Source organism: Limulus polyphemus, unplaced genomic scaffold, assembly GCF_000517525.1.
Source record: "Limulus polyphemus unplaced genomic scaffold, Limulus_polyphemus-2.1.2 Scaffold515, whole genome shotgun sequence".
In the NCBI taxonomy this organism is placed as follows: domain Eukaryota; kingdom Metazoa; phylum Arthropoda; class Merostomata; order Xiphosura; family Limulidae; genus Limulus; species Limulus polyphemus.
The window spans coordinates 129385-144340 of NW_013666125.1; the positions used below are offsets into that span (position 1 = coordinate 129385).

Here is a 14956-nt window from a genome sequence, read left to right on the forward strand (position 1 = left end):
TAGTATTCGTATCACTTACTCTTGAAACATACATAAAACACTTAGAGTATTCGTACCACTTACTCTTGATCCCATACGGTGGCTCAGTGGTAGGCTTGGAGGTTTATAAAGTTGAAATTAGGGGCTCAAACCCTGCGGCACAAAAACCCATGGTGCGTTTTTACACTTCAACAAACATTTATATTAAGTTAAAGAATGGCGAGTAGTAACTTGAAGGCACTGACTGAAAAGCCGTAACATTATATATATATAGATCAATTATCATTCGATAAGATTGTATCGATGTAGGTTGTCACATCTTTAAGGATGGCCTTTTTCATTGTTTCAGCCAACATTTTTGTAGAGGAATGTTATGGTTGACTGGAAGAACAACACGACTACCGGTCAAATCATGTTTGATTGTGAAGAAACAATATATCATTAATATAACCGTTACATATTTAACAATTTTTCTTAACGAATTGATGTATAGAAAAATAGAGCAATTAAAACTAGGCAAAAGGGAATGTTGAGATCAGTAGCGTAACTAGGGAGGACCGAGCGGGGCAGCTTCCCGGCCCAGCCCGGAAGGGACGCAGAGCTTCAGCTATCGTAACAAATATATGAGAACTTAATCTGACAATTTGATATGGGAAAAGTTTCCCTTATATTTTTATTATTATATATTATCATATACAGAATTGTTTTTGCTTTATGATTATATAAAGTGTGTATTTGGGCAGTTCGTCAATTTTGCCCCGGGCGCAAAAATACTTTGTTACGCCACTGGTTGTAATCAGCCAAGAGTGTTAAGAAATTTATCATTGCTAAGATGATAATCGCCACGCGTAAAGCTTATCAAGAAATGCAACGAACAACATGAAACTACAGGATTCTGCAGAATTCTTTTCTTGAGCCGTTTTAAGTGGTTGTTAGGCCTTGAGTGCTGATCTATTTCACCTAGTATCTCCAAAAACAATTGGTGTAATATCAAGCAAGACTGTCCGTCACAACATCTGAGGCCCTAGCGCCATTTATCACCGAGCTAACAACATCTTGAAACGAGCTACAAGGGATTTATTGTCTCAATTGCACATGGCTTACATCAGGATACTTCAATACTAGAATGTTTCATTATATGGGCTTCTGGCAAATCCTTGCGGAGCTTTTGTCGTTCGTCTCTGTCAACTTGAGGCTCTACTATTGTTGAGGTACTTGTGATGGCCAAGAGAGAGAACAACACTCGAGCATGCAGATACTCTCCTCATTCCTCCTGCAGGGCTCATTAAGCTCTGGATACAAGCAAAAAGCTAGTGGGTTATCGACATTTCTGGTGGACTCAACCTTACTTGCTTAGTGACAAACACAAAGACATGATCTGTCAGAGTTTCGTACGTCAACAACTGCTCACTATACAGGTTGTATGATGCCTCAGTTATCAGGTGAACAGTGCCACTCACCAAACATTCAACTATGTCACGCAGATGAGCATTTTGTTCTCTATATACAATAGGTTGTATTCTATCCAAAACAAATGAGAGTTTTGTATAACCCAGTAAAGGAATTTAAAGTCGTCCTAATGTTATTATTTATATATTTATTTCTTAGTTAAAATAATTATTCTTCCTTCTTGGTTGAAAATGATTTTAATTCTTTATTAAAACTTGGCCCCCCAGTGGCACAGCGGTATGTCTGCGGACTTACAACGCTAGAAACCGGGTTTCGATACCCGTGGTGGGCAGAGCACAGATAGCCCTTGTGTAGCTTTGTGCATAATTAAGAACAAACAAACAAAACAATTAAAACTTGTCTGCTTGTTCTGATCCAAAATTTCTTTATTGTACTATCTTAATTGTTTTAAACCTCACGGCTGTTTAAGTTTTATTTTTTAGCCAAAACATATCCCATTGTCAATATCTCTAGCTTCTCGATAGAAATTTATCTTTTAATTCCTAAAATATTTTCTTTCTTTTTTTTCAAGAACCCTATGTTATTTATATTTTCTTTTGCTGTTTATTAATCATCCCCTGTTACTTGTAGCTTGTTTTGATTTTTTACCGACTTACATAACCTGCTTTATTTTCTTTGGTAATTACAATTATCACCCATATTTTATCTAAAAACACTGTAGGTTATTTTACAATCAACAAATAAACACAAAAGTTACGGGCTATAATGCACATAAACAGTTTGTTTCGGAATTTTCATTCAAAATTACACAAAGATCTATTTGCGTATAACCATCCCTTAATTTTGAGCTGCTAGACTTCAGGCAACTATTATATGATCGAATAAAGGAGTTTGGTTGTCACTCTTATAAAGCATCAACAGCAATGGGACACATTCTCATTCTAGACATACTAACTTTTAGGCCACGCCTGGCCTTAGAAAAAACAGATATTTATGGGCCTTACCAATATAAACAGATATTTATGGGCCTCACTAATATGAACTGCGAAACAAAACGCTGTATTTACTGTTAATATTCAGTACGTGTTTGTCCAAATACCGTTGAGTTGATAGAAATGTACTTTACAAATTCAAATGAGTTAAGTTCAACAACACTCAAAAGTTTATTGTCAGGTCACGTGAGGCCAGGTCAGGTCAATCGACAATTTACATTTTCATTGTAGCATGAACATTTACGAATATTTTAGAATAATAAACAGCATAAAAACAAAGCCAAAACAAATACAGGAGTCAGTATAGTTTAAACTGATAATTATGTTATAAAAATAAATTGATTAACAACTTCCTTAATGTATAGAATTATATACGGACTGTTCTTTACGTTAAAACAATTTTCTTGTGAGTTTTCGACTGTATTACCGAAGCCTTCATTGGGCAACAATATTTTAAAGTAGAGAACAGACCGTATAATTCTACATAGTAATTTACCTATGTTATGAGTCTTAACAAAATAACTTCACTAATGCGTTATCTACGATTTTGATGCGCTCCAAGAGAGTTTAGGATTTCTTTACCACTGTACATGTCGACATGATTAACATTACTTCAATTTTTCATAGGATAGCTCCATGACTTTTGTTTGGCATATTTGTCATGTTTCGAAAAGTGTTTGCTTCGAAATTTGGCGCATAGCTACGCTAGGACTATCGGTATGTAGCCGTCATGAATTTTGAAATGATAGACTAGAGGGAAGAAAACAAGTTAACAAGACCCACTGTCAACTCTTTGACTACTCTTATATGACCGAATAGTGAGATTTGACTGTCACTTTTATACTGCACTAACGGCCTACAAAGTACTGAGCGCGTATATGCAGCAACAGATCCCGAACAGTGACTTCTCGGAATAAATGTACAGAACGTTAACAATTATCTTATGGTTTACCATTTAAAACCGATAACCTTGTCTTTTAATACGTGAAACTGATGAATAAAAATTAAGTTTCAAATTAGGAAAAACTTACTTATGAAGCTTTATATCAGTTTTAAAGTCTTTCAATTAACATGATTCAATAAGCCTTTCTTCATATTCCTATGGATATTGTTTTCCCATTGTATCACAAGAAAATCCCAGCTTTATTTTCCCCCATTTTCCAACTTTAGAAACCGCTTCTCAGATTTAATTTGATTAAAATATTTTATTTAAAACCCTTCTATTTTGTAGTTCTCCTTAATGTTCCACCAACGTTTTCATGATACGGGTGTTTATATTTTTCTTTAGTAAATTTCTAATCCTCTAGAGCTCCCCCAGTGAGATACATTTCTGCTGTTTCACACTTCAGTTACTTTCTCCCTTACTTTCTGGATCTTCATGAGCAGCCCCGTGGCTATCAGGGCAACAAAAGTTGTTCGCGTACCAACATTATGTCCCCTATTTAGATCTAACTGATGAAATCAAGGCAGCTCCTGTCCGTTTGTTTTTCAGCATTTTTTTTTATCACCAACAGTAGGCTTATGCTTAGTTTTCAGTATCGGGAATCATTTACAATTTTTTTTTTACTAAAGTTTGGTCGTTTAATCTCAAAGCTCCACAGTGGACTTTGTCTACTGTAGGCATCGAACCCACAGTTCTAGCGTAATAAACCTGAAGCTTATTGCGGAGCCGAAGGATGGCATTTACTACAAAAAATCGAGAACAAATTTAGTTTTTTATTGTCATTGAAAGTTCTTTTATATTATTATAAATATTAAATAATTTTTAAACAATTAAGATATTTAAAACATTTAAAGCGCCAGTTTAATAGTTTTCAACCATATCTTTATTGTTTCACAGAAATAAAATATAAGTTCCCCATAATTTTCATAACCTTTCATGGTACACTAATATTGCAGATTTATGAAACTCAATAGTGTTGCATATAAGGTGGCTATTTAATGTTGTGTCACCGATATAATCTAATTAATATCTTTAATATAGCAATATAGAGATATCTACATATAAAACAATATAGTTTTTCTCCTCTGTATACCTTTTAAATCTTATATACAACAGGAGCCGAAATTCACAGCTATAAAAAGTTCGGAAATGATTGTTATTACAGAAATGTCATTTTAATCATCGTTCTTTTAGCCTACTATTTAATATTATTGATAAACGCCACCTACCGGGCTGTTCTGGGACCTACAGCATCGTTGTATGATGAACTTGCTGTGATATCTTCATCTTTAATGTCACCCGATTTCATCCCAAGGGCTGTTTTACAGGATTCTGTAAAAAAATCAAAAGTAAACATTAAGTTCTGAAAGCATACTTAAAGTGTAGGTAATGTTGTTATAAAATCTTAACCCTAATTTGTCACGTTTATCTAACACTTCTTGTTATTCTTTCACTGAATCAAAATATTAACTCTGCTAAATTTTTCAAGTTTATCAAACACTTCCTGTTTTTCTTTCAGTGAATCAAAATTTTCAAAAACTGGCATGGCCTGATAGTTAGGGCGCTCGACTCGCAATCTGTGGGTCGCGGATTCGAATTCCCGTCATCGAACATGGTCGCCCTTTTAGCCGTGGGGGAGTTATAATGTGACGGTAAATCCCACTATTTGTTGGTAAAAGAGTAGCCCAAGAGTTGGCGGTGGGTAGTGTTTACTAGCTGCCTTCCCTCTAATCTATCACTGCTAAATTATGGACGGCTAGCACAGATAGAAAGCCCTTGTGTAGTTTTGCGCCAAATTCAAAATAAACTAAAATTTTTCGAATGATTAATATTAATTTTCCAGCTCGACACTTGTCTGTTAAACTAGTAACGTAAAGTAATTATGTCATTCTATAAACAAGATAAGTTACTGACAATGATTTCTGTGACAAGTTATAAATTCAAACAACAAATTTCCATATTCTGGTGATTGCTGATATAATAACACAACATTTCCTTTATAATTAACTCTGTTTATTAAAGAATAAACTACGAGTTAGAATAATAGCCAGAAATGCTATATTGAGTTATTTTCGAGTACCTAACCCTTTTTTTCTGTGTACCTGAACATTGAGTTAGTTTAGTGAAATTTCGAGAGAAAAAAAAAAAGCTGAGATAAGCATAAACATCCTACTCTCTAGACGGCGCTAAATTAAAGCTTCAGAATACATGTTATAAAAGTGACAGACAAAGCAGCTGGTACGAGCAATCTCTGTTGTTGTTGTACCGCATTTCCTGTGTTTCACATACCTGGAGTCAGATGTTATTCACAGATATTTTCCAGTTTCCGCTCTCTAGTGGGTATTTATAATCGTACAACACGTACAACGTTTCATTAACACAAAATGAGGATAGATACCCACAAAAAACAACAACATTAAATGGAAAGACCCTATGCATACAGTTGCGTGTAAAGTCAAGATAGTACTACCATTTTGTTTAAAAAATATGAAAAGTGAATAATTTACTTTTAACACACACACACACACATAAAACTATGTTTCATTTATTCTGCAATTCAGTTACAGTCGTGATCTGCCTTTGGAATACCGAGTGATAAATAACCCAAGAGTTGGCGGTGGGTGATGATATCTAGCTGCCTTCCCTCTAGTCTTTCATTGTTAAATTAGGGACGGCTAGCGCAGATAGACCTCGTGTAGCTTTGCGCGAAATTCAAAAACAGACCAAAACAGACAGAGCTGCCTTTAAAAGTAACCAACATAGAACGTGAATAATGAGTATCATGGTGAAAAGTAATAATGTGTCAATAGAACATCTTATTCGAAGCTTAGTAGTGGCATCGTCGTGGACACTGTGATTGGTTGATCGATTCCATGATCGCTAACAACAAAGCAAGCAGGATAAATCTATTCAACAAAAGAGCTTGACAAATATTGTGTAGATACGTTATCTTTTTACTATAGTTTAGAGCATTCTGATAATCTAAAGACGTTTCTACAGTGTAAACAAATTTTACTAGCAATTGTTTGTTTGTTTGTAATTAAGCACAAAGCTACACAATGGACTATTTGTGCTCTGCCCACCACGGGTATCGAAACCCGGATTCTAGCGTTGTAAGTCCGCAGACATACCGCTGTGTCACTGGGGGGGGGGAGATTACTAGTAATAAAAGATACAAAATGGACGCACACAGTAAAATTTTTACTTTGTTCTTATATCTAATTCCCGTCCTCATTAGGTCCCATAACCCTAAATTTTTGCAAGTTTTAATTTTCTTTGCACGGATAAAACAAGTCTTTGACTGATAAACAATTTGTTGTCAGCAACAATATTATAGTGTGTGCCAAATAAACATAACAACCATGAAAACTAGATTAGACTAAATTACATTTATCTTAATGACCCTATAACGGATTTCTAATCAAAGAAGAATAAACGAGCATTCATATAAATTTTCAACTGTCAGAAGTCTAGTCCAGTTGATTAGTGTTGGGTAGTGAATGGAAAGTCTTATGAGCGCTGCCTTATGACTGACAAAAGATGCATCTGAAATGCTAGTCCTAGAAACCCCATCTTTGAAATTCATAATGAGCCAATTAAGTGGAATGTGACAAAAACTCTTCAGTCAGATGTGATTTTCATCACATTTGTTAGGCCTAATGCGCTCTTTCGCCTTTACCATTTTATACCACAGCAATATGAAGACATGTCCAAATAGATCAAAAATATGTATACATAACTTAGGATGTTCTATTAATTTTTTTTTTGCTTTAGAAATTGAAGACACTTTCTAATTTCTATATGAATTTTTTACATTTTCATTATGTTTTTTTTTAGTTATTTATTGATTATGTAAAAATGTTAACCTTATGTTATTTTCCTCTTTTTCACATTGTTGTTTGTTTGTTTGTAATTAAGCACAAAGCTACACAATGGGCTATACTGTGCTCTGCCCACCACGGGTATCGAAACCCGGATTCTAGCGTTGTAAGTCCGAAGACATACCGCTGTGCTACTGGGGGGCCCACATTGTTGTCAGCGATAGTTTTGTATTGGAGTAACGTAGTTTCCACACATGCTGTACCATCATTTGAAATTTTTGCAAAATGCTCCACTTCCGATCAGTTAAACCTGTTTCTCATACGTTCTTGAAAGAGGTCGACGTTAATTAAAAACCTTATAACGAAATAGTGATAAGGCTCAATGTCATTTTTATGAACTCTACCATGTAAGACTACGATAACTTCCTCGGTTACGTATCTATCTATTTATAAATTTGTTAATAGCTAAAAATGTTGTTGAGGACTTTACGATCTTGGAAATTTCAAATATAAAATGTTTGTACATCATGTACGTATAATGAGCCTACGGTTCCTACTAATCTTGAAAAGAATAAAACATTATCACGAATCTATTAGAAATAAGAAAATTAGATCTAAAGTACAAGTTAACACATATATATAAAACCAAACAAAAATGTTTGAGTACTAAAACCGATTATCGCAATCTCTTGTTAAGTTATTGGACCAAATTTTATAAAAATAGTAAATATAACAGTAAATTGTATGTAAAGTTGTAAGTTGGGCAAAACTTTTGTGCTCTTGCCTTTCTTTTTCCTGTTAGTATTCCCAGTTCATATTCTGTAGTTTCATTTCATAGTTTGATCAACAGTATGAGCTGCCATTACTAACATCTTATACGAGCGCACTTGGAGAAAGTCAACCAGATAAGATATATATATATGTGTGTGTGTGTGAGCTAACGTGCACCAGGTGTGAAAAACCGCGGTCTATTTCTCCGTGTAAAAACATCTTCTGTTTAAAACCTTTGCACGTGAGTCTAAGTTGTTAATGTGGATTCAGTAGTTCACACCCAGCTCCGGTATTTACTCATGCTGTTTGAGTTTGAATTATTGCCCTTCTCATATGATTTATACAGCAGCATTACTATAAGAAAATTTTGACGAAAATAACAATGTTCGTCTGACCACCATCCTCATCCTTAGCCTTCCAGTAGCCAGATCGTATTTCTGTGATATATACTAGAAACATCCTTGTTGGATAGGCATACCAGTAATTTTTCTAACAATACAACGAAAAGATAAAATTAGTAAGCCTGTCGGTGGTTTTTACAACTACCCTCTGTACATGGAATATCTGTAAGATAATAAGATTTACTGACACTGAATTCTTTCTCATATGGCGTGCGGAATTGACATAAATCAAAAAGTTTTGTTATGATGTTGAAACAATTGTCATATTGTGTGCCTTTTAATTCTATTTTTTTATGCTCTTTTGGTTTAAAATTCAACAGAATATGAATAAATAGTACTCAGTATGCAAATAAAGCGATCTCTTTTGACAAATTACAAAATTTATGCCACGCCAACGTAAGCAGTGTCTAGTTAATATACAGATTAAATAAATATTATAATGAAGGTCTTTACTAAGAAAATTGAATTCCTATTTAAACAGAAACAAGTATTTTTTCCCTTCTCAGAATCAGCCTGATATTAAAAATGGTTTATGATTTTTGTTTTCATTTTCACGTGCTACGATATACTTTTTTTTTCTTTTATGGAAAGCAGATAATACTCTACGTGAACTTGGACGTTTACAGGAGTGTCCATAAAACGTGCTGTATTACAAAGTGCACTTTGAACTTAATCTTTCCAAACGTAATACAAGTTGATTTTTCACGGATCACAACAGTCAGACATAAACTATAATGGTTTATTTAAATTAAACAGCGTACATGTTGTTGTCATGGTAAACAGAAATACGCTTTTACATTTTCTTGAAGCATAACAGTCAAATATCAGCTGTATTAATTCATTTAAAAAGTTTATTTGGATTTTTTAACACAAGAAGACGTACACGAAGCTGCTATTAATCTGTTGATGCATTGAGTCCTATTGATATGTTATTTCATTATTGTTCTGCTTTCGCTTACCGAGAGTCAAAATGTCATTTTGTTGAGAGTTAATTTCAACATAAGAAATCAAACTGAAAAATCAGTTACGAAACAAATCTATCCAAACAACGTGTCTGTCTATTGAAGTACAGTTTAGAATAACCTATTTTAGTCATGTTTTTATTCTTCAATTCATTACACACAGTAAAATCAAACTAAAATATATCAACTTGAAAATCTTCTCGAAAAATGGGGAGAGGGAAAAAGAGAATACACGTGTAACTGAAGAGACTTCAGTTTTCAGTTGCGATCCTTGCTAAACCAATTCTAGAGGATAGCAAAGCCTAATATTAATACGCTACAGCAAACACACTGCTTGGGGTAGTGGGCTGAGAAACTACCACATGTTCTTACCCAATGATTTTTTCATATTGTAATTGACATATTGCATGTCCTAGCAGGGGTGCCGGTCGAAGCTGGGGGCTCGATAGGGCCGACCAAAGGACTCCATCACTCAACAGCGCTGTGGAGACGTAATACACCGCAAGAGCTCAGCAGATATCGGTGGGAACATACCATTTGGGCTGAGCATCAAGAAAATGAAGAGCCTTCAAAAAGTTCTAGGTTGGAACATTAAGAAACCATCATCTTTTGTTTCTTAGATAGATGTAAAAGCCGCTCCAACTCATCCTTCAGAATAAATTATTTCTCACAACTTGGAGCAGGGATAGCCAATACAGCACCCCCACCATGCTCGTGTTCTTCGTCTCCCAGGTTTGTCAAGGCAATTCATCCTTAGGTCGGTTCAATCAGGAAGAATGTCAATACCAGCTAAAGATACACATTGGAAACCAGGGTAACCTCCATTTAGATTGCGTTTAACCACAATATTACATTCTTCGATTATTCTAGGACTCTTGCATGATGCTATAGCTCGTTTGTTTCTAGAAATAAGATCCATTCACATCAATATCACGTAATACGTGAACCAGAATAAACAACCAGAAAATGAAAATAAGTTTTCTTTTTTTTTATCCTTTGAAGTATTTCAATACATTTCAGGTCAGTAGGGGAAGGGAAAATTGTGTGTGTGGGAGAGAAAAGGATTAAAGCATGTATGTGATTGGACGATTTAGGACAATCTCATGTATATTTAATGAAACTAGTCAATTCTGAAGTTAATGCTGGAAAACTGACTTGTGCACGAAAATATATTATTTAATATTATTATTCATTATAATAATAATAATTCATTTTATTAATGAAACTAAAGAAAGAAGCTATTTCTTTCAAAACTCTAAAAACTACAACGCAACAATGCTAGCAATAATCTTGAATTGATTTCGAAAAAGAAAATTGGTATGATTTCGACCCATCCATCTTCTTAGGGACTTTAGACAGAAGAATACAAAACATTATTCATCTCGGCTCATGTCAAGAAGGGAGTAATAGCATGAGATGTTGTCCAATAACGTTCAAAATGTCCTTCAGTGAATAAAAAGTTAAATATTATGAGTAATTCTTTTGGCATTTTAAGAGCGCCACTTTCTCGCGAGCTTATTCTGTGTGATCTGCCCTTCTAATCATGATGTCGCATACGTTTCGTGACGTTCGTAGCAGAATATTTTAACATGACGTCATATAAATATTAGTGATTGTAACATTACCGTGAGTGCGGGATTATTTCTGAGAAACGTTTTTCACCTATATGCGTATAATGATACTAAATTAACTTGCATATAGCAATCAATATTTAACTTGAACAACAGAGGACGCTAACAGAAAAGCACGAGAAAATATTCATATTGTTACAAAGTTGGAGTTTATTGTTTTGTTTTTCATCACTATTTACTACTGTCTTCCCATTTGGTAGATCAGCAGAATAGGCTCGGTCTTATAGACCTACCAATAAACTTGTTTCTATCGGTACACGATCCATAAAGTTATAAATGATCTCTCGCTAGAATTCAGCAACAAGGATAAGCTTGGATGAGTAGCCTTAAGAAACTCAAATACACAAATATTGGAATAAAACTTAAACTGTGGTAGTTTAGGTTGTTTAACTACACTACCAACTGCTACTAAAGCACGTTTTTAAAAAACAACTCAAACCGCTACAAAATCGATATACAATGTCGAGGCTTGAAAATAGTTTTGTTTTACTAAGCAGAGTGAAAAATCAAAGTTAATACACGAGTCCGAACACTACGTAGGTCTAATAACCGGTTAGCTGGTCCGACTGTGAGTTAATCCAAGGATTGAAGGTTCGTGTTATTCACATTAATACACGAGTCCGAACACTACGTAGGTCTAGTAACCGGTTAGCTGGTCTGACTGTGAGTTAATCCAAGGATTGAAGGTTCGTGTTATTCACAGCAAAATTGCACTCTTCATTTTGGTGTCATGGTTGCGCTGTAAAAGTGATGGTAAAAATCCCACTATTCGGTCAGACAGAGTAGCCCAAGATTTGGGTGCTGTTGACTAGCTGCTTTCCCAATATCTTATCAGTTCAAAATTAGATTTCGGCTACAAACAGGCAGCCTAACTATCTAACAAAACTTAGGACACTATTCTGGTGAAATTATAGATATTAAGCTATTGTTGTTCTTATAACACACTGGCCAGGGGAGGGCAAGGGGGGGCAGCTGGGGACCTGGGGTCTTTTGAGGAGCCCGTCAGTGGGATATTCCAAAGCTCACTAGAAATGTATACTGCTTAATGAGCTAAAATGGCTACTGCTTTTTCATGGATTCATGAAGAAAGATGTCAGCTAAATTTATTTAATGAAAAATCAGCAATAGTTAATAAATAAAATGAAAGGGGCCTGGGCTAGCTCTCGACACCCTGACACTGAGATAAACGGTAAGATACGATGCGCACTAGGTCAGATACAACATTTATCTTTTGATATTTCTGTATTCTATATATTTATCATTGCTATGAATGATAAATGTTATGTATATTAAAGGTAACTCCAGAAACACTTCTTTAAACTTTCAAATGGTAGAAAATATTGATTGATGCTAGATATCCAAGGGAGAATCCCTGATTGCTTTATTTTCCTGCGTTATCAGTCTTTTTTTTTCTCTCTCTCTTATTCTTTTGGGGTGGGTGGTTTCTTTTTTTTTTTTACTGCAGAAAACAAAACAAAATGGAAAACATTTGTAAAGAATACTTGTATATAAAAACCCCTTAAGTCAAGCAAAAAGAAAAGCAGGCCCACGGATTGCTAGAATTACTGGGGTGGCGGGATTCTTTCATCTCAAGTTATTCTAGATGCGAACGATGAGTCTTTTATTGCGTCATCTATCATGGCGACATGCGGTGGCGCTCAAAGGAAATCAACGAGTCTTTGAGTGAGGTGGGAAAAAAGGCTGTTGGTTGCTGATTTCTTATGTCCAAGCGTACGATAAAGTCAGGTATAAATAACACTTCGTGGTTTTAGATGATAATGTCCTGATATTTAGTAGTGCCCCTACTAAGTGCCCAAGTTGATATCTCTGAGATAATCACGACTGGAATAACAATGTTTTTGGGACAACGCAAAAAAATTATTTTTTTGTCTGACGTTGAAAGGTTTTCTACAAAATAAAATAAAATAACGAAAATAGACTAAACGATGTTTATTGATAACAAAACACTTGATATGTTCTCCGATACTGCGAGTTCACGCGTTAAAAGTTTGTTTGTTCGTAGTTAAGCCCAAAGCTATATAACGATTTGTCTGTGCTGTGCCTACCACGGGTACCGAAACACGGTTTCTAGTGTTGCAAGACTTCCTGCGGTGTAACTGGGAAGGAGTTTGTTTTTCGAATTTCGTGCAAAGCTACACAAGGGCTATCTGCGCTAGCCGTCCTTAATTTAGCAGTGTAAGACTAGAGAGAAGGCAGCTAGTCATCACCCCCTACCGCCAACTCTTGGGCTAATCTTTTACCAACGAATAGTGGGATTGACCGTCACATTATAACGCCCTCACGGCTGAAAGGGCGAGCATATTTGGTGTGATGGGGATTCGAACCCGCGACCCTCAGATTGCGAGTCCCTAACCACCTGACCATGCCGGGCCCACTGGGGATGAGAGAGGAGGCCTTTTGATCAGACGAGATGGACAATAAAAGACACGGCTGTTTTGTTTTCAAATATTTTGTTTACATTTAAGTCCTTTAGGATTAATAACAGTTTGGATTGGGCTAACACGCTTTTTGAAGAACCATATATATATTTAACTCTATCAGCAGAACGTTACTTTTTTTTTACAGCTTAATAGTACATTACAGTCTTCAAGCATTCCAGTTGTAGTTTCGAAGCATTGCAGTTGATAGACAGAACAGGCTAACTCTTAAATATGCTATAAATATTTTGAAATAGTAAACACAAAATTTAACATTGGAATTACCAATGGAGTTCTTTATATATACATTTTTCCGAAATATTCGCGCACCAACTTAATGGTGAGTCCTTGACATTGCTAAGGTTCTTGATATAACAAATCACATTAAAAAAACACGAGCAAAGCATGTAATTGCAGTATAATTCCTTACGCGTTATGCATAGAAAATTATTTATATATATATATATATGTTTCTAAACGCAACAGTGAGCAACCACCTCGTCACTTCTGGCTGCAGACAGCGAAATATGGTTAAGATATGGGAGATTGTGGGGTTGAGCACCCACATCTGTTCCGACGAAATATATATATATATACACACACACACACAAATATGCACATATATTTAGTTTCTACTAATTAACAGAACAATGCCACTACGACAGATTTATGGCTGAAACAATTATGTTCTTTCCAAGGAAGAACATTTGTATAGTAAAACTGCAGTGAAATGCCCAGAACATTCCAATTTCAGACGACTTTGTATAGTATAGTGACAATGGCAAGGGAAGACTAACTTGCATTCGTGAGAAAACGCGATACACAGGTAACGGGTGCGTCACGATAAACTAATGTGTCTCTATAGTGCCTTTAGAGTCCGTGTAGTATTACCCTATCCCTTAAAATGTGACTCTATAGTGCCTTTAGAGCCCGTGTAGTATTACCCTATCCCTTAAAATGTACTCCTGTATTGTCTTTAGAATCAGTGTAGTATTACCATATCCCTTAAAATGTGTCTCTATAGTGCCTTTAGAGCCCGTGTAGTATTACCCTATCCCTTAAAATGTACTCCTGTATTATCTTTAGAATCAGTGTAGTATTACCCTATCCCTTAAAATGTACTCCTGTATTGTCTTTAGAATCAGTGTAGTATTACCATATCCCTTAAAATGTGTCTCTATAGTGCCTTTAGAGTCCGGTAATATTACCCTATCCCTTGACCCGGCAATCTGCGGGTCGCGGGTTCGAATCCCCGTCACATCGAAACATGCTCACCCGGTGTAGGACACTAGTCCTATTCCCGAATACTTACCTTCAGCAGAATTTGGAGGTGTGAGAAACACAATACGAAACAAAAAAAAACACTATCCCTTAAAGTATGTCTATATATTGCCTTTAGAGCCCGGGAATATTACTCTATCCCTTAAAGTGTGTCTACATATTGCCTTTAGAGCCCGGGAATATTACTCTATCCCTTAAAGTGTGTCTACATATTGCCTTTAGAGCCCGGGAATATTACTCTATCCCTTAAAGTGTGTCTACATATTGCCTTTAGAGCCCGGGATATTACTCTATCCCTTAAGTGCGTCTAATATTGTCGTTTAGAGC

General features: G+C 35.5%; 1 protein-coding gene across 7 annotated transcripts in view; it reads right to left on the reverse strand.

Moving 5' to 3' along the window:
• LOC106458791 (discoidin domain-containing receptor 2-like) overlaps positions 1-14956 on the reverse strand; it is a 324729-nt gene that overhangs the window by 45498 nt on the left and 264275 nt on the right. For all 7 annotated transcript variants that reach the window (XM_022385127.1, XM_022385128.1, XM_022385126.1 and 4 more), the window contains one exon: positions 4554-4656. In XM_022385127.1, coding sequence (XP_022240835.1) covers positions 4554-4656 — 103 coding nt within the window. The remainder of the gene's footprint in view (positions 1-4553; positions 4657-14956) is intronic.